The 21897-nt window shown below is 36.0% G+C and overlaps 1 protein-coding gene across 4 annotated transcripts in view; it reads right to left on the bottom strand.

Annotated features, from left to right (window-relative positions):
* The window catches only part of tp73 (tumor protein p73), a 45365-nt gene that overhangs the window by 4930 nt on the left and 18538 nt on the right, over positions 1–21897 (bottom strand). The window contains exons 2-10 of one of the 4 annotated variants that reach the window (XM_079826823.1): positions 17901–18087; positions 16137–16252; positions 12390–12499; positions 12103–12245; positions 11232–11341; positions 10995–11119; positions 9945–10093; positions 8267–8399; positions 959–1052 (exon numbers count right to left, since the gene is read on the bottom strand). In XM_079826823.1, the coding sequence (XP_079682949.1) occupies positions 959–1052; positions 8267–8399; positions 9945–10093; positions 10995–11119; positions 11232–11341; positions 12103–12245; positions 12390–12499; positions 16137–16252; positions 17901–18087 (1167 nt within the window). Of the gene's footprint in view, positions 1–958; positions 1099–8266; positions 8400–9944; positions 10094–10994; positions 11120–11231; positions 11342–12102; positions 12246–12389; positions 12500–16136; positions 16253–17900; positions 18088–21897 lie in introns of all 4 variants that reach the window. The other 3 variants (XM_079826824.1, XM_079826825.1, XM_079826826.1) reach the window with 3 other exon arrangements.

The following is a 21897-nucleotide window of genomic DNA, read 5'->3' as shown; positions in this document are numbered from 1 at the left end:
CTACATTTTGCCATCTAACCAATCTTAAGACCATTGTGTTTTTCGGAGGGATGGGCTTCACAGAAGCAGGAAGCAAATGAGCCGTTCAAAGGACAGTGGAGACAGCAGTGTGGAATAAAGGTAAAATATAAGAAAAATATGACGTTTTTAAAAAAAAGAAGTATTAAGACATGTTATACCGCACCCCATAAACACAACCAAGCCTAGAAAAAAAACCACAGAACCACCCCTTTAAAGAAATATTAACGTACAGTAATAATCATGAAATATTTTGAATGGGACTCGTGTGGACTCGGGAATAAGTCCAATTCCTAATATGTTCGAGTACAAGTCAATAACGAGTCCAAATGCACACGAGTCCATGACAAGACCAAGACCATTAAAATATGGTCTCGAGTCGAGACCGAGTTCAAGACTGAGCCTGAGTACTACAAACACTGATATTTTGTGCGTTTTGCTTTTACTCACCCAAACATGTCAACAAGGCTACTTTACATGAATGTGAGTGCATTAGCAGGGAGTTGATTAATCGCAAGTGTTTGATTTATGAGATGAGAACATGACTGCAGCCGGTGATGAGGCTGAAACCAGCACATCTAGTGCAAGGGAAAAAAATGGATGTGAACGTGATTTCATCTAGCGCAACATGTTTCTTTGTTGATCCTGGAACAAAATTCTAATCAACCAATCAGATTTTTATGGACAAGTTTACAGTTTGTCAAGTTTAGGCTTACAATCGGGGTTGGGTGTTTCTACATCAGTGTTATTCACTCATTTCCCTTTTCCCATTTTAGAGATAAGGGATTAGGACAACATTTTCAGACAAATATGTTGATCCAGGAACATGTCTTACTTAATCAAGGTGACCTAAAAGGGACGGACACTAATGCACTCTATAAGGATAGAACACAAACGATTCAAGAATGAAAAGACCACATTGACTGAACTGTTGGTTTACCTCCATAGAAAGAGTCTGAAGGTGGTACACACTCTGGAGTCCCTGTGACGTGAAGTAGTCGATACAGTTTTGGCAGCCCAGGCTGGTTAAGAAACTGTTCAGAGAGAAAAGGAATCCCACTAAGACCAAGCGGCTGCGTCCTGTGAATTACATATTCACCCATGGAGAACATAACAAGCAAAGCACCACGGCATTTGCATCTGCACAGGGATTATTATCAAGTACTGATAGAATAATCATGTGAGTCTATTTAGGCAACAAAGCATTTGCATAATCATAATTATGATTACATTTTTGATGATGCATATACCAATTAAATATGGTGAAATGTAATATATGCTACCATTCAAAAGATTGGTACGAATTAGATTTTTAAATGTTTTTGAAAGAAGTCTCATGTGCTCACCAAGGCTGCATTATTTATTATATAAATACAGTAAAAACAGTAATATTGTGATATAGTATTACAATTACTTAAAATAACTGTTTTCTATTTCTTTTTCTATTTTCTATAGAAAGTAAGTACAAAAGTTTTTTTGAAGAATGTAAAAGTTTTTACTGCCATTTTTGATCAATTTAATGCATCCTTGTTGAATAAAAATATTAATTTCTTTAAGAAAAAAAAAAAAGTTTTACTGACCCCAAACTTTTGAACGGTAGTTAAATGAAATGCTTCATGCAAATGTTTGCATAAGATTTCATGTTATAAATAAAAATGCAATCAAAACATGCAATTACATTAATGATGCGTAACAAGATTTTAATTGTATTGATCTTTTTATTATAAATATTTACAAAAAAAAGATTTGCTTGATACAATCAAAACAGGAAATGTAGCAAATATAAAACCGACATTTATTTTAAGCAAATAAGACAAACAAAACTACAAGAAAGTGAGTAAAGGATGTGTAGTAAATTCAACATCTGACTGTAAAGGGTTTTGAAATGGCTTGATGATCACAATATCTGATTTAATCTAGCAGTTGTGCAGTTTAAGTCATTTTAAACAAAACATAGATTCAAACACATGGTTGCTTTGTCATAATTATAGACGCTGCCCTTAATTTTCACCCTGATACACTGATAATTAAATGGAGATGGAACATTGATGTTAATAAATTAAATTTGTGTCAATGGAGTCGGTAAAACATTGCAATGTGCATGGAAAATGACACATTTTGTTTAAAATAAATATCACTCTTGGCGCTAATATATAAGACTTATGGTTGGCAAAGAAGGACAAATGCTATTATTCGTAAATAATGTGAAGATGTTGTTGGTGGCAATGGACTAAAACACATAACTGGGTGAAAGTGAATCTCAAAAAACCTGTCTAGAATATATCATACATGGTCATATTTCAATACAAAATAATAAAAAAGAAGTAATAATTATATTTTGCTGGAATGTTTTTTTTGTTTTTTTTTTGTTATTAAGATTATTTTCGATTGTGACATCATTTTTGACATTTATTATATTACAATTAAGGCTGTCACTAATGATTATTTTGGTAATCAAGTAATCAGCCGATTATTTTGACGATTTTTTTGTGGTAATAAAAATAGACTTAAGCAAACAATAGCTTTTAAAATGACTTAAAATACATAGATAATAACAATGAGGCAATCATATTTATTTCAAATTATCAAAAGCAAGTAATCATATGGTTGTATAGAACAATACTGTATATAATTTCATATAATAAACATATACAATATACATAGTGCATATGCATCATTTTTAAAATCGAGTACTTGAATTTAATTGAGGAATTGTGACAGCACTAGTTATAATAATTAAATTTTGTAATATACATTTTTTAATAACATTATTTATAATAAATCATTATTACATTATATTTTCCTAATTTCTCACAACTGTAATATAAAATAACTGTTACTTAAATTGTAAATAATTTAAATAAAATGTTAGTATTTGCTGTGCTGTCTCTAATGAATGCTTATTTAATTTAAAAAAAGAGAATTTAATGAAACATTTATGAGAATTATAAAAAATCTGTGACAGAAATTAGTATTCATGGGGAAATGTGCTTAATTATCATGAAAATAATGTCACAATGCAGAAACCATTTAAGGTGCTTAAAGGGTTAGTTCACCCAAAAATGAAAATTCTGTCATTATTTATTCAACCTCATGTTGTTCTAAACCCTTAAGACTTTAGTTCATCTTCAAACCACAAATGTATATTTTTTTAATGAAATCTGAATGATTTCAGTCCTTCTATTGACAGCTACGCAACTACCACTTTGAGGCTTCAAAAAGTTAATAAAGAGACTGTAAAATTCATCCAAATGAATTGAGCGGTGTAGTCCACATTTTCTGAAGAGACTCGCTTTATATGATGAAAAGATTGAATTTAGGTTTTTATTCACATATAAACATTCATCAACTCACACATCAGTGGTAAACGGAAGCTCAAGCATGTTCGCTTGATGTGTGTTCATATTCCTCAAGAACCAATGAGTTTAAGTCTTGTGTTACGCAGCACGTTTGAGCTTCAGCAAGAACCAATGAGGTTCATTCTTGTGTTACGCAGCAGGTTTGAGCTTCTGCAAGAACCAATGAGGTTTGTTCTTGTGTTACGCAGCAGGTTTGAGCTTCTGCAAGAACCAATGAGGTTTGTTCTTGTGTTACGCAGCACGATTGAGCTTCTGCAAGAACCAATGAGGTTTGTTCTTGTGTTACGCAGCACGTTTGAGCTTCTGCAAGAACCAATGAGGTTTGTTCTTGTGTTACGCAGCACGTTTGAGCTTCTGCAAGAACCAATGAGGTTCATTCTCGTGTTATGCAGCACGTTTGAGCTTCTGCAAGAACCAATGAGGTTTGTTCTTGTGTTACGCAGCACGATTGAGCTTCTGCAAGAACCAATGAGGTTTGTTCTCGTGTTACGTAGCACGTTTGAGCTTTCTTCAAGAACCAATGAGGTTTGTTCTTGTGTTACGCAGCACGTTTGAGCTTCTGCAGGAACCAATGAGGTTCATTCTCGTGTTATGCAGCACGTTTGAGCTTCTGCAAGAACCAATGAGGTTTGTTCTTGTGTTACGCAGCACGATTGAGCTTCTGCAAGAACCAATGAGGTTTGTTCTTGTGTTACGCAGCACGTTTGAGCTTCTGCAAGAACCAATGAGGTTTGTTCTTGTGTTACGTAGCACGTTTGAGCTTCTGCAAGAACCAATGAGGTTTGTTCTTGTGTTACGCAGCACGTTTGAGCTTCTGCAGGAACCAATGAGGTTTGTTCTTGTGTTAGGCAGCACGTTTGAGCTTCTGCAAGAACCAATGAGGTTTGTTCTTGTGTTAGGCAGCACGTTTGAGCTTCTGCAAGAACCAATGAGGTTTGTTCTTGTGTTACGTAGCACGTTTGAGTTTCTGCAAGAACCAATGAGGTTTGTTCTTGTGTTACGCAGCACGTTTGAGCTTCTGCAAGAACCAATGAGGTTTGTTCTTGTGTTACGTAGCACGTTTGAGCTTCTGCAAGAACCAATGAGGTTCATTCTTGTGTTACGTAGCACGTTTGAGCTTCTGCAAGAACCAATGAGGTTTGTTCTTGTGTTACGCAGCACGTTTGAGTTTCTGCAAGAACCAATGAGGTTTGTTCTTGTGTTAGGCAGCACGTTTGAGCTTCTGCAAGAACCAATGAGGTTTGTTCTTGTGTTACGTAGCACGTTTGAGTTTCTGCAAGAACCAATGAGGTTTGTTCTTGTGTTAGGCAGCACGTTTGAGCTTCTGCAAGAACCAATGAGGTTTGTTCTTGTGTTACGTAGCACGTTTGAGTTTCTGCAAGAACCAATGAGGTTTGTTCTTGTGTTACGCAGCACGTTTGAGCTTCTGCAAGAACCAATGAGGTTTGTTCTTGTGTTACGTAGCACGTTTGAGCTTCTGCAAGAACCAATGAGGTTTGTTCTTGTGTTACGCAGCACGTTTGAGCTTCTGCAAGAACCAATGAGGTTTGTTCTTGTGTTACGCAGCACGTTTGAGCTTCAGCAAGAACCAATGAGGTTTGTTCTCATATTATGTACCACGTTTGAGCTTCTGCAAGAACCAATGAGGTTTGTTCTTGTGTTACGCAGCACGTTTGAGCTTCAGCAAGAACCAATGAGGTTTGTTCTCATATTATGTACCACGTTTGAGCTTCTGCAAGAACCAATGAGGTTTGTTCTTGTGTTACGCAGTAGGTTTGAGCTTCTGCAAGAACCAATGAGGTTTATTCTCGTGTTACGCAGCACATTTGAGCTTCTGCAAGAGCCAATGAGGTTAATTCTCGTGTTACGCAGCACGTTTGAGCTTCTGCAAGAACCAATGAGGTTTTTTCTTGCGCATCAAGCAGGTACAGTTGAGCTTGTGTTCATGTTTCGCTGATCAATGTTTATATGTGAATAAAAGCCTAAATTAAATCTGTTCATCATATAAAGTGATCATGTCTCTTCAGAAAATTTGGACTAAACCGCTCAATACAATTTCTTAATTTTTGGGTGAACTAACCCTTTAAAAAAAATCAAGCCAAATAATTTTTTTTCCTTTTGATTTTGGGGTGTACCGGACATGTTTTTGTGAGAATCACCTGATCAAAACTGCACTGGCCATTTAGGCACCTCACCACCCTCTACCCAGCCAATGTGATAAATAACTGCATGCGATCTGCCGTGTATGTATAATGATGTAAAATGTAAACACAAGTGTTTGAAATTTGAATGTGTATATTAATGAAAACAGCTTGTTTTGACATGTTTTGTACACTAAGGTGTGATTTAAAGTCAAAAGGTTTCTCTGACCAGCAGAGAAATATTTAGAAAGATATTACTCTTATGTACAAATTATTAAGTATGAAATAGAAACCTCTTTAAAATCAAAGGTTTCATTATAATCAAAATCCTCTTTTGAGTATTAGCACAAAAGAAAGTCTCAGTATACAGTAATTCCACAAGTCTAACTGTATGTAAAGATCAAGTTGAGGAGAAATGGAGATGCATCTAAAGCAGCATTTTGAATGATTTAAGGTTGCTCTCTCTCTAGGGCCCTGTTTACACCTGGTATTAAGATGTGTTTTGGTCAATCGGATCACAAATAGACAAGGCTGACACATTCCCATTTACACCTGGTGTTTTAATCCGTCTCTTTTGTCCACTTTCAACCACTTCTGTCCTGATTTCTTCGAGGGGAGGGATAAATGTATAGGTTTTTTCAGATCTTTCGATCTAATGGACAAAATAAGTAGGGCTGGGTATCGATTCAGATGTTCTGATTCGATTCGCAAACTCTCAAACCGATTCGATTCTCGATTCGATTCTCGATTCAATTTCGATTCTTGATTCAACTCAATGAATATAGATTTAATACAAATACTATATTTATAAAAAAGAACAGTGAACAAGTTTACAAGTGGGTAATTAAAAAGAAATTAGGAGCCACAAACCTGTATATTAAACTCTTTTTATTTTAGGTACACTTGTGTACATTAAAACAGAACCCATCTCTATATTTCAAATGCATACAATTATGTTAAATACAATACAATTGTGTTTTTATGGATATTCGATACATTTATTCTAAAACATAAAAAGGATATTGGATGATTTTCAGCAATTTTCAGTAAAGGATAAGCTTTTCTTGCGATTTAGCCGACCGTCATTCAGACTCTGTCCGTTTTTATGAAGGCTTTTTCCTCCAGGGGCGTCTGTGCTTTGATTCGTGCCCCGGATGATGCATTATATTTCGTCACTATCTCTGTTATTTGCGTGCCTTCCTTAGATGCGATTGCCATTCGATTTTATCTTTGCGACAAGCATATATGCGATACCGGGCAGGATCGACTGGAAACCCCCGGGACAGAGAACCGGGGCGGATTGAACGAGACCAGTTGAAAATTTAACCGGCTATATCTCGGAAACGCGCCGGCGAAACCATCTGTAATTTGGGTCGATCGTAGTGCCTGACGAGTCCTTTCGAGGATCGAGGTCGTAATCGGGAATGGGTGCTTTCTTTGCGGGGCGCGCCGCTCGGTCATCTCTGCCGGGGGCTCCGTCTCGAGCCTCCCTCTGCACCACTCGTTACTTTTCATACACGAGAAGCGTGTTCCTGGACACAAGAAGTTACCGTGGTAATTAACCATACCTTAACGTGCTGACTTATGTGGACTAACTTTTATTTGAGGAAATCTGTTTATAATATAGGCTAAGCTATTAGGTTTGAATTATTGGTCCTGCGCTGTCTATTGACTCTATTGACTGATTTATCATTTGTGAGGCGCCATTTAAGCACTGAATGAAGGAATGACAGGCGCACCTCTCGCTCCTTTGTAACATCGATAGGCCAATAAGAGGGTGACATCTAGTGGAGAAGACTGGTAATTAGATTTACATTAATTTTATGTTAAAATTGTACGAAATAAATATGGTAAAAAAAATTGATTCTTGGCCTTTGAGAATGGATTTCGAATCGACCACATTTTAAAAAACGATTAATCGAAAAATCTATTTTTTTGCCCAGCCCTAAAAATAAGCTTGCGCAATTTACATATGAACGGATGGCGGAAAAGCATACAGAGAGCAGCAGCTTTCGTTTCTGTTCTGAGAAGACCCCGTCGAACGCGGTTTGTGCATGTTAGAAATCAGGAATGGTGAAAGGACATTGTGCTTGGTATGTTTTTCCTCTTCAAACCAAACTTGGGTCTTCAGTCGACAACGTTTAAATCCCGTCTAGCTAGCACGCTTCCCAATATGGTTTACGCATGTGGTCAGTAGGCGGAGTGCCCGTTCGAACACATTCGACCACATGAGCGTCTACACTACATAAGCAATCCGGTCGAATGCATTTTCGACTACCTCTGGAAATGGTGGAAAGTGGACAAGTTCAAAATGTTGTAGACCCCGTTTACACCTGTATTTAGTGTCGTCCACTTGTGATCCAATCAACCAAAATGCATCTTGATACCAGGTGTAAACAGGGCCTAGATGACGTGTCAAACTTCACTCCTGGAGGGCCACTGTAGCTCCAAACACCTGCCTGGAAGTTTCTAATAATCCTGAAGACCTTGATCAGATGGCTCAGGTGTGTTTAACTAGGGTTAGAGCTAAACTCTGCAGGACACTGGCCATCCAAGAACTGAATTTGAAACCCCTTCCCTACAGAATAAGACAACCCGAAGCCACTGTTGATGAGACACATGAGGCTAATTTCAGTCACACTGCTGTTGGAATCCATATGAATTGCAGTGTTGTAAAAAGAATCTGTCCATCATTTATAGTCTGTGTGTACGTATGTGTCAGGTTGGTGCTACTGCAGGGTGAAGTACCTGACGAGGCTGGGGTCGGGGTTGTAAGGTGGGGGAGGGGTACAGTGAGAGGTGGACACTATAGACTGTGATGGGTGAGCTCCATTCACATCGCCGTTAGACTGCATGTGGTGTCCACCCAGCATGTTTGTACCTGCATGAAGAAATCCACAAAACGTAAATGAACACTCACCAAACATCAAATAGAGCATCACATGGGATTTAATGATCAAATAATGCTTAGCTATTGGCCAAATGTCTGGTAGCTTTTCTTGAATGCAAATGTCATTGCTAGAACAAAAGTCTTGCTTTCATTCAATGAAAGCAAAGAGATACCTTTGTGAAAAACAAGTGCACTTGATTGTATTGAATGTGCAATTGTAGCATACTTCAAATCTTAAAGGTATATATTTAAAAAAAATACTTGCAGATAATATAATATTACTGAAATAAAAGGTCACTTAAGTCTACTTAAAGAGTGAGACACTGTTATTACTGTTTCTTAACACACTTATTAAATACACTTTTGAAAAGTGCCCTTTATAATTTAATGTGTTACTTTGGTGTACATTTAAAATTTGTTTTAATAATCTTTTGCCATGCTTTAAAGTAGTGCCTAACTAAAGCGCATGTAAAGTACTTATATTTGACATTACATTTTAAGTTAATATATTTTGTACTAAATTGAAACTACCTCATTACAAATCTGCAATTATATGACATACAAGTTTTAATAGAAATTACACTAAAATGTATTTTATTTGATCATAAATGCTTGTCAGTGCATTTGGCTGTACACTTTAACCACATTTCAAAGACAACAGAATTATGGAAATTCATAAAAAGACATGCAAGTCCTACTTAACTGGGTCAAAAAAGCACTTAGTAATTGCATTTAATAAAAGTTTCAGTTATAATAATTTAATTGAATTGCAGTTGACATGTAATTAAATGTCTGAAAAGAAAACATTACATTCAGTCACACTCTTTTTTTTTAAATTGTGCTAAAGCGCACTTCTTTTTCACAAGGGTTATCATCATACGTCTAGCTAGGAAGCATTTTATTTATTTGTTTATTGTCATAACTTCAAAACTCAATGTGGCAACACACTAATGTTGAGCTAGCAAAATTAATATATGGACAAAATCAGTAACATTGTTTTAAAAGAGCTTGTTAGAGATGAACTGGTATATGATAATTTGCAGAAGAAAAAAAAAGAAAAACTGCAAAAAAAAATGTTTTATATACACACACACACACACACACACACACACACACACACACACACACACACACACACACACACACACACACACACACACACACACACACACACACACACACACACACACACACACACACACACACACACCAATCAGGCATATTATTATGACCACTGACTGGTGAAGTAAATAACACTGATTATCTCTTCATCACGACACCTGTTAGTGGGTGGGATATATTAGGCTGCAAGTGAAGTTGTCCTCAAAGTTGATGTGTTAGAAGCAAGAAAAATGGGCAGGTGCCATGGTGAAGAGATAATCAGTGTTATTATAACAATATATATAAAGAAATAATGCCAAATCAAGTTGACCAATAAAAGCTGGTAAACTTCCCTAATTCATAAGCCCCTGGCAGATTTGTCAAAAAGATATATACAATATATATATATATATATATATATGCAAATGAGCTTACCCATATGTGACATGGATGCAGACGGTCCTGCGTTCTGCTGAGTTTGTTGTGTCACCATCTGATTCACTGAGGGAAGCTTGCTGATGGACCCGTGCATCTTATTCATGTTATTGAGTGTGCCATATGGAGATGGAGAGGCAACATGACTCCTGTGAATCACATGAGAGGAACACAATTATATACAGCCCTCAATGGAAATCTACAATACTAGCTGCTAAAGAATGAGCTGAAAGACCATATCATGGACAGCTGAATATGCTTTTCTAATGATATGTAGACACGTTAACATTCACTGTGCAAAGCCCTCTCCTCAGTTCACCAAACCATTTACTGAAACAGAGCTGGCTTGTATGACATTTTAGTTATGGTAGTTATGATATTACAATCAACACTGTGACTCATTTACTAACCAAGGCCTGCATTCAGCAACTTGGTAGGTATGACATTACAAATGTTACATGCAATTTTGTCAGTCAATCATAACCGAGGGCATTTACATACATACTGTAAGTCTTAAAGTTACAGTAGCAAAAATGTTTTTTTTTGCCAAAAAAACCTTGACGAACATAAAAATATATATATAATTTTTTTTTTGGTATATGTACAGTATATACAGTACTGTTCAAAAGTTTGGGGGCAATAAGATTTGAGGCTGGTAATGCTTTTAAAAGTCACCAAGGCTGCATTAATTGATCATAAATACAGTAAAACAGTAATATTGTGAACAATTATAATTTAAAATAACTGTTTGCAATTTTAATATATTTTAAAATACAATTTATTCCTGTGATGACAAATCAGAATTTTCAGCATCATTAATCCAGTCACATGATCCTTCAGAAATCATTCTAATATGCTGATTTGCTGCTCTAGAAACATTTCTTACTATTAGCGATGTTGGAAACAGTTGTGCTGCTTCATATTTTTGTGGAAACTGATACATTATTTTTTTCCAGGATTGTTTGATATATACAAATCTTTGTTTTAAGTGGCTGTCACTTGACACTGAACTTTTAAACGGCAGCGTACGATGGATATATAACCACTCACTGTCTCTGTATGAGCTGCTGTTGTTGTTGTCTGTATGAGTCCACTAACTGCTGTGGTACAAACTCCACAAGTTCCAGACTGTCCTTTATCTTCATCAGGATGTCAAAATTCTCCCGTCCCCGCACCTTCAAATCAATCCAAAAACATTACAATAACTTAAGACATTTAAAGTGGAAAAAAACCCCTTTAAAAAAATCAAACATTACACAAGTATGTTTTGCACGCTTCCACACTCACTGGTATGTAATACATCTCTTCTTCTCCATGTCGCCTCTTCTTGATGTTGATGGAAGGGCCTGTAATATTGGCTGGAGTCTGTTTGAAATCTGTAAGTTCATAAACAGAATCTCCAGTTTTAACCAGAGATAAAATAACTAAGGGTGTGTTCACACTTGTACTTTGGTTGTCTTTGTTCTTTTGGTCCGGACCAAAAAAAGAAAAGAATACATTTTGTTCACATAGCATTCACACTGTCATTTTTAACAACAAACCTAAAGAAGCAAAACAAACAAAAACGGCTTTTATGACGTATATTTTATAAAGGCTTTTATGACGGCTTTTATGACGTATATTTTATATATATATTTTATACATCTAAAACAATGCTGTGTGCTCGTTGCTTATGGTGGTATTTTACCAGCTGAGAACTCCCAAAGAGCTTATAATATGTGTAAAGAAGTCACAACAGCAGCAGTAATTCCTCCGTCACACACAAACGAAGATCTGCTGTGAGGAGATTGTGTTTCCGATGCCTAAACCAAACTGTAATGGGCAACATAGCTCTTATGACAAGGAAAAATCTGGTATGCCTTTTTTAGACTTTTTTAGGGTCGCATCTTGTGACATCACATTCTGATTTTGGTTCATTTAGATTGCATTCATATTTCAACCGAGACTCATCTTTTCAGCGGTCTTGGTTCACTTGTTTGGTGCGCACCAGGGTTCGGATGGCAGCGTTCACACTCATTTAAATGAACCGCACTGATGGAGCAATCACACAAGTTTATTTTAATCGAACCAAACCTACCAAGTATGAACACGCCCTATGATAACATTTAGAAACGTATGTTGAATATGATATGAAGAATGAAATGCATTCATGTCTTACTTCGTTTATTGGCATTTCCATTTTTGGCCACGCTGTCATTTAGCGCCTGTTGCTCCCTGAAATGATCCTCATCTGCTTTGCGGTCTCGACCCGGACACGCACAAATTCGGCCCTCAAATGAACGCCTGCCTAGAACCTGTCCGCTGTGGGAAAAGATGGCAGAGTTCGGCTTTAACTTTTGGCATAACCAAACTGAATCCTCCTAATTTGCATGTTGTCCACAGTTAAATGACAAGCAAGTAAAGTTTTCATTGCTGAAGGCGAAAACAGTAAAGGCGTTCACTCACTCTCGTGTCTCCAGCGTGATGATGATGAGGATAGGCCTGCGGTTCATTCCACCAACACAACTGCTGTTGCACATGAAATTATACAGAATGGTTGTGAACTCAGTCCCCACCTTGAGAAAGAGAAAACAAAGAGTTTCTAGCATTACATTAAATTGCAAATATAGCATATTGTACCCTTTTCAGAGAAAAAAATGGCATTGGGAAGTGAAATTCACTCTAATAATTGAATTTAGGTTCACTCAGAAACACTGAAATGAACCAGATATAGGGTGTTTCTCAAACGGAAGGCTGCAAATCTCGGCTGCCACATCATCAAACATCGCTGAAGGCCATCTCAATTTGAAGGCAGTCTTCGTTTCACGTTCTTCATTCGGCCTGTTTTGAAGGACGCATTGGATGTTTCCTTTGCAGCCTTAAATCACCCACAATCCTTTGGATGCATTTAATTACACGAAAATAAACGGATGGAAAACGAGTCGATACTGAGCTGTCTGAGTTTATTATGAAATGTAATGTTTTCGTATATGAAAGCATAGATGTTATTTTTTGTTTTGAGGTAAATTTATCATTAACACTAAACGGACAATATTGTAAGCCACTGGGAGACTGCATACACTGTCATTCACTGTATTGCATTATTAGAAAGCCAGTTAATCTAAAGATTTGTAATACAAAGTATTTTTTTTCAAAATTAAGTTTTGTGTTCAAAATTAAGAACATACGTAACGTAGCTATGCGCACTTACTGGACCGTCTCATTCTAGCGTTTAATTGCTGAGGAGGACTATAGCCTACAAGCCTCTGAAGGCCTGGACTAGGAAGGACACAGTCTCGGTAGGATGCAGCCCTCCGTTTGAGAAACACACGTTGTGAGTCATGATGCTCATGATGCCCGTTGTGAGTCAATGATGCTTAAGATGTCCCTTTTTTTATTTTACATGTATTTTTAAAAGCAGTTTTAGTTAAAAACTGCTGTTTATCACCGTTTTTGAACACTTGAATGTATTTAAATAAACTATTAAAAAGAACCAGAAATGTATTTATTAATCAAACATCAGCACTGACAGAACATAAGATATATGTACCTCTAGGTGGCGCCACCAATTTGCTGTTAAACACAAAACAGAGCAACAGAGGAATAGAGGAATAACTACAGGTATTGTTACTGACAATAATAACCAGTCAGAACATGTTAAGCATCCTGAATCGAATGATCATTGCATGGATCGACTCATTTTCAAACCATCAAACATGTATTTGTGTAAATTTGGACAATCTTCTTTCAGTGATCTTATAGGGTTCCCTGACAGAACCCTAACAATAGCACATATTAGCTAACAATAGCACATATTAGCATGGTAAATGCTATTAAACGGTTTACGCTTCTTGAGCAAAGCAGTAATGACATATGCTGTACCACTCCACAGATGCTCCACTCTTCTCCACATTAGAGTGGTGCAGGTATGACGTACATTTGTCACGCAGAAACAAGTTTTTTGCATTTTAGCACTTCCGGTTACATTGTCCAAAAGTCAATGGGTTTTTTGAATGGGCTTTTGGCTGAAATAAGGTCTGTGGTTAACACACGCTCAAGACACTTCCAAGTTTTATTCTATGACATAAAATACATCAATATTACCCCACTCATTATTTTTGTTTAAAGTCTGTGTAAAGGCAATTTAGAGATTTGTTTCTAAACGCATTCTAAATGTTAGAAATGTATTGCTGAAAGCACGTTACAAAGACTGCAAACTATGTAGTACTGAATTGCCTGAAATCATGGCTCGATGGCACACTGGAGCCACTGAGCATGGCCCCTCCCCTAACACTATAATAACTAGAGCGCATTAGCATCAGTGTTTCGCCCGCTCAATCGCGAGTTACTGTCAGTACTGTTAGTTACTACAGCCTACATTTTGCTAGCTAGTTATGACTTTGTCATGTAAATGCTTATGATCTGGTTGCGATAATTTACAAAAAAGCTTGGTCTCCTTCATCCCCCCATCTCATCCCGCTGACCACTGGTGATGGGGCCAGACCGACTATCTCCCGAGTCCCACCCCAGCTTTTCATCCTCCCGCCGACATCTGGTGCCACGTCAGCAGTACGTGCCCACCAATGAGTGTAAGTTACCTTGTGTGCATATGTTATAGTAGGTAGTCCACACTAACTCTACTAAATTTCACAACCCTCTAACGTGATTCTTTTGTGTATATGCATCATTATGTTTGACTCATTAGGCAAGTCATTTCAACTATAACCTGTTAACAAAGCAGTCCCTTCCAGCCACAAGAGCGGTATTTGACAGTTGAGAGAGGCAGCAGCTTTCCTGCGGGTGGGCGTGGTCTCAACGCAGACAGCGGACACGCCCAAGTATTTGAGAGTAGAGAATACTGCTTATTTTTTCAAGATTTGATAACTTATTTTATTTTCTTGGTGTTTTTTAAACCATTGAAATATGGCTGGGTGGTTATTAACAAAAAAAAAATTTGTGGTGTGACTAACTCAGAACATATTTAATATTGCTTTACACAGACTTTATCTAGTGGGACTACAGAGGCTGTCTGAGAGATTAAACGTCATCACGCCGAACAAGTAAACTTAGTCCCCTTTTACAGCCTTGTTATGCTCTTAGTGTGCTCTTATAAACTATTCTAACTCAAACTTTCTGGAAAAATATGTTTTTAGATAAAAACTGAAAGAGTTGTCGGAAGCTTAGAGATGGTGACGTTAAAGTCGTGGACCGTGATGTAGTTTGTTTAAAGCATAAATATAGCGACTTAAGCTTCAAAATTCATATTAGCATGATGGAGAAAACGTGCAAGTATCATAAACTTTTGTTGATCCCAGAGCATAATCCTAAAGCCTATGGGAAAATCCTATTGGGTTTTTCTCGAGGGAACCAGTGTGATGTTAACTGCCGATTGGCCTAAAAAGTGACGTTATACCTGCACTACTCTATGTTAACCCAGCAGGGGCATCATGCACTAAAGCCACCTTTCCACTGCACACGACAAACGACAGCTGTTGGACCAGAAGTCAATAATTTGTTATGGAAAGTTGCACAGGGGCTGCGTGGGGTGCCGACCATCTGTGGATGCAGAATTTTCAGATCCGATTTGACCTTAATTTGTGTTTTTCTTTGGAAAACATTTACTTGACAACATTCCAAAGCATAATATTGTACTTTTTACTGCACTACGTTTCATATTGAATATCATTTCATACTTAATTACATAAAAACAATGTAGTACTTTCTTACTTTTACTCAAGTAATTCAAAGTTTTACTTGAGTACAAGTAATAAAGTACAAAATTTTTTATGTAATTTATTATTAAAGGTAAAAAAAACTTTTATCTATGAAATGTAGTGCAGTAAAATGTACAACATTATGCTTTGTCTGAAACAACCGCGATTAGACGGTTATTTAATTATCGCGACAGGCCTACCTGCAAACGTAACGTCCTACCTTACCAATGTGTTCGGTCAAATCTGTAAAAGTCATTTTAGCAGAAGACTAAAAATTTATATTTTGTAAAGTTTTTGAATGGATTCCCCAAACCACCCGCACACGAAAAATGTTTGGTTCTGCACAAATCGCCTAGGCTGTATGTCATGTTTAAGCTAAAAAAATAAGAAATTCCGGGTGTTGCTATGTGGTTGCTAATGTGTTTCGAGTAGGTTTGACATTTTTTAACATTATGCTGCAAAAGACACTGTAGAACATCTGCAACTATATTCAACTAACCTGTGGAGACTCATATGGAACTAGAACACTCTGTCGGCCTGTCACAGGATCATCCACATACTGAGACAAATTATTGCCCTCCACCCGTATCAAGTGACTGGCAGGAGCTGTCTGACCTGAAAGAAAGCATTGAATTAGAGGAGGAGTGAATAATGATAATAATAAAAGACTATTCGAATTTACTTCAATATTTGTTCAAATGTCTTTGTTAACCAATTTGGTACATTTTCACTTAAAAATGCTTTCAGATGTCTGATCCGATCAGTCATCACATCATATACAGAGTAGGGATGGGCAATATCTTATCGTTTGCGATATACCGGTAAAAATTCTCCCCATGATAAGAATTAGTCTTCCCGCGATAATAACAATAAAGCCTAGTTGATGACGCGACCTATTCGCAGCTCACATGCAGAGCGAAAACAACTATGGCGGAAGCTGCTGAGGAGTTTATCGCTAAACTAGGATCTTGGACTGAGCGTTTGAGAGATTCGCTCTTTTTAAGTGATCGGTAAAGCGTGCTATTTCAGTTCATCTCAATGAATGCGCAGTGTATTTGATGCACACTAGACACTAGTGTGAGCGTACCCAACTGAGAGCGCTCCGTGTTTCTCACACACTCAAAGAGAGCGCGAGAGTCTTACACACCACACGCCGAATTGACGTGCTACATGTAAACAATATTCTTTGTTGTATTTTCCTGTAAAATAACGGCGCTCGTTTAGAATTGTTCAGAATTTATGAACAAGAAGAAACTAATGTGCAAACGGCAATCTCATTGGCTGGCCGGTTTTGATTTCAGCAAATCAGTTCGAACGAACACAGACAACATGATTTGATATTCATGATCTCAGCAGCTCATCAATCCTTAGTGCGGTCTGTATTGTTATTAGTAGTAGAATTCGTAGTATCTTATCAGTATTATTGTTAGTGTTTTTAACTTTTTACAGAAATAGCTGAATGACCAACATGTCTTAAGCACCACTACCAGCCCTAAGTTCAGTTAAAAGGAAAAATATAGATTAATATGTTTTAATTCGCACATAATTACCAAGTTTTAGTTCAAATTACTTAAGTTCTTTCATTAAATCATTATTTGCAATTTGTTGTAATCTGAAGACATGTTTGGGATTACTTTAGCACTATGTTTGCCACTGTTTGCACCATGAGAATATGAATAAATACAGAACCTGAGTTTACATTTCAAACTTGTCATTGATTTGAATTATTATTGTTTGTATTGTGTGATGTTTTTCAGCACAGTTGCACTATTTAAACATTACCTGCACTTTTACAGAAGAAAAGTACCATATATCTGCAACTTTTCCATTTCTGAAAAGGCTTGTGTTTGGATTTTTACCGTTTTTTGTTGTTGTTGTTGTTGTTGTTGTTGTTGTTGTTGTTGTTGTTGTTGTTGTTGTTGTTGTTGTTGTTTTGTATTCTTTTATGCAATTCTTTTTTTATAGGAGCCAATTTGATGATGGGTACATTTTACTTGTTTGTGTTGAGGCTCTCAAGAATGCATGCAGCTCTCACTTGTAGCCAAAAACATGGGAAATGGTACTGAATTTATATTGTCATTAATATGGTTATCACAATAAATACCAGAAAATATTGTGATATATTTTTAAGTCCGTATTGCCCATCCCTAATACAGAGAGAAAGTATATTTAATTGTTTCCCACTAACTTGAACAGTCAAACAACAGAAAAAGTAGTACACAATGAAATGTCACAATTTAAAACAAGAATCAAGTTTACAAACTTTCATTGAAGTCCCGTCCAAGTTCATGGTTAGGACAGCGTTTGACCACCTCTGTGACGTGTTCAGCCTTCTTGTAGATGGGCATGGCGCGTATTACGCTGCCGTTTGGGGGCGATGAAGCAAGTTTGATCTGAATCGGACAGGTCTTGGCGATCTGACAGTACAGTTTCTTGAGCAACGGAGAGTACTGCAGAAAAAAGGGAAATAAACAATTGGTTATGCATAAGCATTTAAATCAATACTGCTTACACAGTGAAAACGAGACAAAATGTTAATAATGCAAATTTTTCTGAAAACTACTTAGGTCCTGGGTCCGTCATGGCAAAATTTTGTTCTTTCATTACACTAAATAACCAGATTATGTTCAGATTTTTTCTTCTTTTATAAATGAAGACAAATTCATCATCATCGGACAAGGTTTCTGTCTCTCTCTCACACACATACACAAGGCACATGTCAGAGCTTGTCTAAAACTATAAAGACATCCCAAATATTCCCTCAAAAACCAAATGTACAGGCCTGCTTTGTGCAGACTTGTATTAATGTGATTCAGATTTTATGAAAGAGAGATTGTACACCAGGTGCAGCAACAGAATAAATGTGATGAACATTGTTTACTGAATGCTACTGATGTTGCAATCATATCAAATCATATATGTTTCCCTAAAGCTTGTGAAAGCTTTAGTTCATGGAGTTCTATGTTACACAATTGTGTAACTTAGTACAAACAACATCCAATCTGTCTTAACACCTATCATAAGTGTCAGAATTGAACAGAAACCACACTGTAAAATCAAAATAGTTGACTGAACATGAAAAATAGCAGGAAAAAAAAATAATAACAGTTAAATCTTGACCTTTCTTGGTAAACTGAACAGGAGAAATGCAGTCAAACCAAAATTTATTCAGACACCTTCAACATTTTCAAACATTAACACAGTTTATTCGCTATAGTTTACAAAATAGTTCAACTGTGTCAGAACAAATTCATCTTGATAATGTCAGATAATTTTGATAGAAAGGTATGTAATGGATTACAATCAACCAATCAGCTGTCAGCTGTTAAATTTAAGCACACAATTAGATAATAGCAATTTAGGTCAACCAAACCAAGCAATGCTTCATTTTGTCGGTTCAGTCGGTTTTGTAAAAGGTTGCATTAGCAATTAAAGAAAAAACACTTAAGCAAAACATGGTCAGATCAAAGTGTCTGAATAATTTTGGTCCCAATTTTTATAAATTTTACTGGTAGTCCAATGTATGAAGAATTTTTGGGTATAATACGTCACAGTTTACTTTATTTTGCTATCCTCACTTACATAAATGAGCTTGTGTCCTGCACCCACTAGTAAAAAATTACATCTGGGCTGCGTTCAGCCCCGACAAAACGTTGCAAAACGTTTTTTAAACGGTAACGGTGCTGCGTTGAACACCCTGTTCTGTTGACGCAAGAGTTGTAACTATGGCAGCCGAGAAGGCCATTCTTTGTGTTCTTTTTGTGGAATTTTCGGAGCCTGATGAAATCGATATAAATACGTGTTTAATACTGCAAAATACATGCAATCACTGCCCTTGCCGTCCAGAATAAAAGACAACATCCCAATCCCATTTAATGAACCTTTTTCATCTCCTGGTAATCAATTCTAACTTAAATCATTTTATTTCTAGTTCTTACTTTTTTAATAGCTTGTATTTTCTTTCTCACCAAGCAATTACCATATATGAAATTTGGTATATAAATAAACTTGCCTTGCAATTAAGCTAAAGATATAAATAAATACATCATCATGTTGATTATATATATATATATATATATATATATATATATATATATATATATATATATATATATATATATATATATATATATATATTAAACTCTTACGACAATCATGTCTTCTAATACCACCGAACACATTAAACAACTTTACTTCCATTGTGTGAGCTGTCTCTTTAATACTGCGTGGTTTATATACATTTTGCCGCTGATTGGGCTGTCATTTTTGACACACCCACCAAACGAGATCAAACGCATCTCAAACCCGTTGCACACCGTTGCACACCGTTTCCAGGAAACATGACGTTCAACCGGAAACCGTAGCAAAACGTTGCGCACCGGTTTGAGCTTTGAACGTGCCCCTGGTGTCTGAATAATATTCGGTTTGACTGTATGTTAGAAATAATTATATATATATTGATATATATATATATATATATATATATATATATATATATATATATATATATATATATATATATATATATATATATATATATATATATATATATATATATATATATATATATATATATATATATATATATATATATATAATTATATATATATATTATATATATATATATATATCAATATATGTTTAAAAATATTTAGCTATATTTATATTTCTTACAGACTTTTTTCACAACTCGCTATCTAATATACTCCTAAAGTTATTTAGACATACTTAAGTTTACTCAATTCAGTTAAGTTCATCATTCATGAGGTATTTGAGTAGGGATAACACGTTTTTCCATTATGTGAAACCACTGTAATTGAATTAGGTTAGTTTAAAGTATCTTTTTTTTGTATTCCTTCATCTACAATTGTCATAAAAACAACAAAAACACCACAAAGTGATTTGATTCCCATGCTATAGTCTCTTTTCTGTGAAGTATTGTTTAACTTTGCTGTTATTTTACAGTAAGAACATCAGCACAACTTCCTCACACACTTTCACTGAGAGATTATGTAAATGAGTAACATAAACACAGTCTTTCATAAACACACATACACACAAAAGAACCGCATAAATCATTGGGTTCAAACGTGTGAGCACAGGGAGACGTCTCAACACGCCCATCTGACACACACTCCCTTATTCACATTATCTTGCCACTGTTTTACACTTAATCCATCTGCTTTGGATGTACACCATTTATCATTCAATTTAATTTAGTTGAAATTATTGTTGGGATGAAAGAAGGTTAAATAATTACTGATTGAAAGATAAGTTTTGATGTGTTGATACCAACAACTGAAAGTGGGACAAGAAGAGCTCCATTAGTGATGCTCCTACACTCCTAAAAATAAAGGTTGCAAAAGGGGGTTTCACAACAATGCCACAGAGTAACCTTTTTTTTTTTTTTTTGTGAACGGTTTTTAAAAGAAGCGTTTTTTTATTAATGTGAAAAACATTTGAATAGTCAGAAGAATCTTTCTTCACTAAAGATCATGTTGTGCAATGGAAAGGTTGTTAAAGGTTCTTAGTGGAACCATAAATGCTCAAAAGAACCTTAATTTTTACATCATTACCTTCTGTAGATTCTTACTTTGTAGAAAACAAATCTTAAAAAGAATAATTTTTGCTGCATTGGGTTCATGAGTTGCTAATCATTCTTGAAGAAACATTATAGGTGCTCTAGATTAATCTATTGGTTTCTGGATTATTTAAAGAACTTAAGTTTTATAAGAACTAGAGAATAAATAGTTATTGGCTGAAAAGCTTCTCTTATAGAAACAAAGATTGATGTTGAGTAAACTGGATTTCCAAAAGCTGGACCTGTCTGAAATTCTCATCATGAACGATTGCTTACAATGTGTGATACAGAGTGTGTTGTTCAAAACAGCTTCGATTGCATGATCATTTTCAAACCTTTTTTCCCACAAAGTACCATACTCGATGCCGTTATGGATAACCATAGCTCCTCTAGGCCACTGTGATGCTGCAAACAACCCCTGAAGAACTTTATAAATATAATAGACCGAAATTTTGCAATCAAATGTATTCAACCCCATTGACCTGCAAGACATTTTGCTGGCGAGAACAACATTTTATGAAAACAATTCAACATAGGAATCAGTAAAATATTATATTAAGTTTATGAATACACATTTGAGTGATTCTGAGAATGTAAAGTTGCTGAAAAATGTAAAAAAAAAAAAAAAAAAAATTCTAATTGGCTCTAAACATTCATGTACAAAATTATTCAACCCCCA

Source organism: Gobio gobio (genome assembly GCF_949357685.1).
Source record: "Gobio gobio genome assembly, chromosome: 10".
NCBI lineage: Eukaryota > Metazoa > Chordata > Actinopteri > Cypriniformes > Gobionidae > Gobio > Gobio gobio.
Note: the sequence above shows the minus strand (reverse complement) of the source record. Positions and strands in the feature narration are given on the sequence as shown.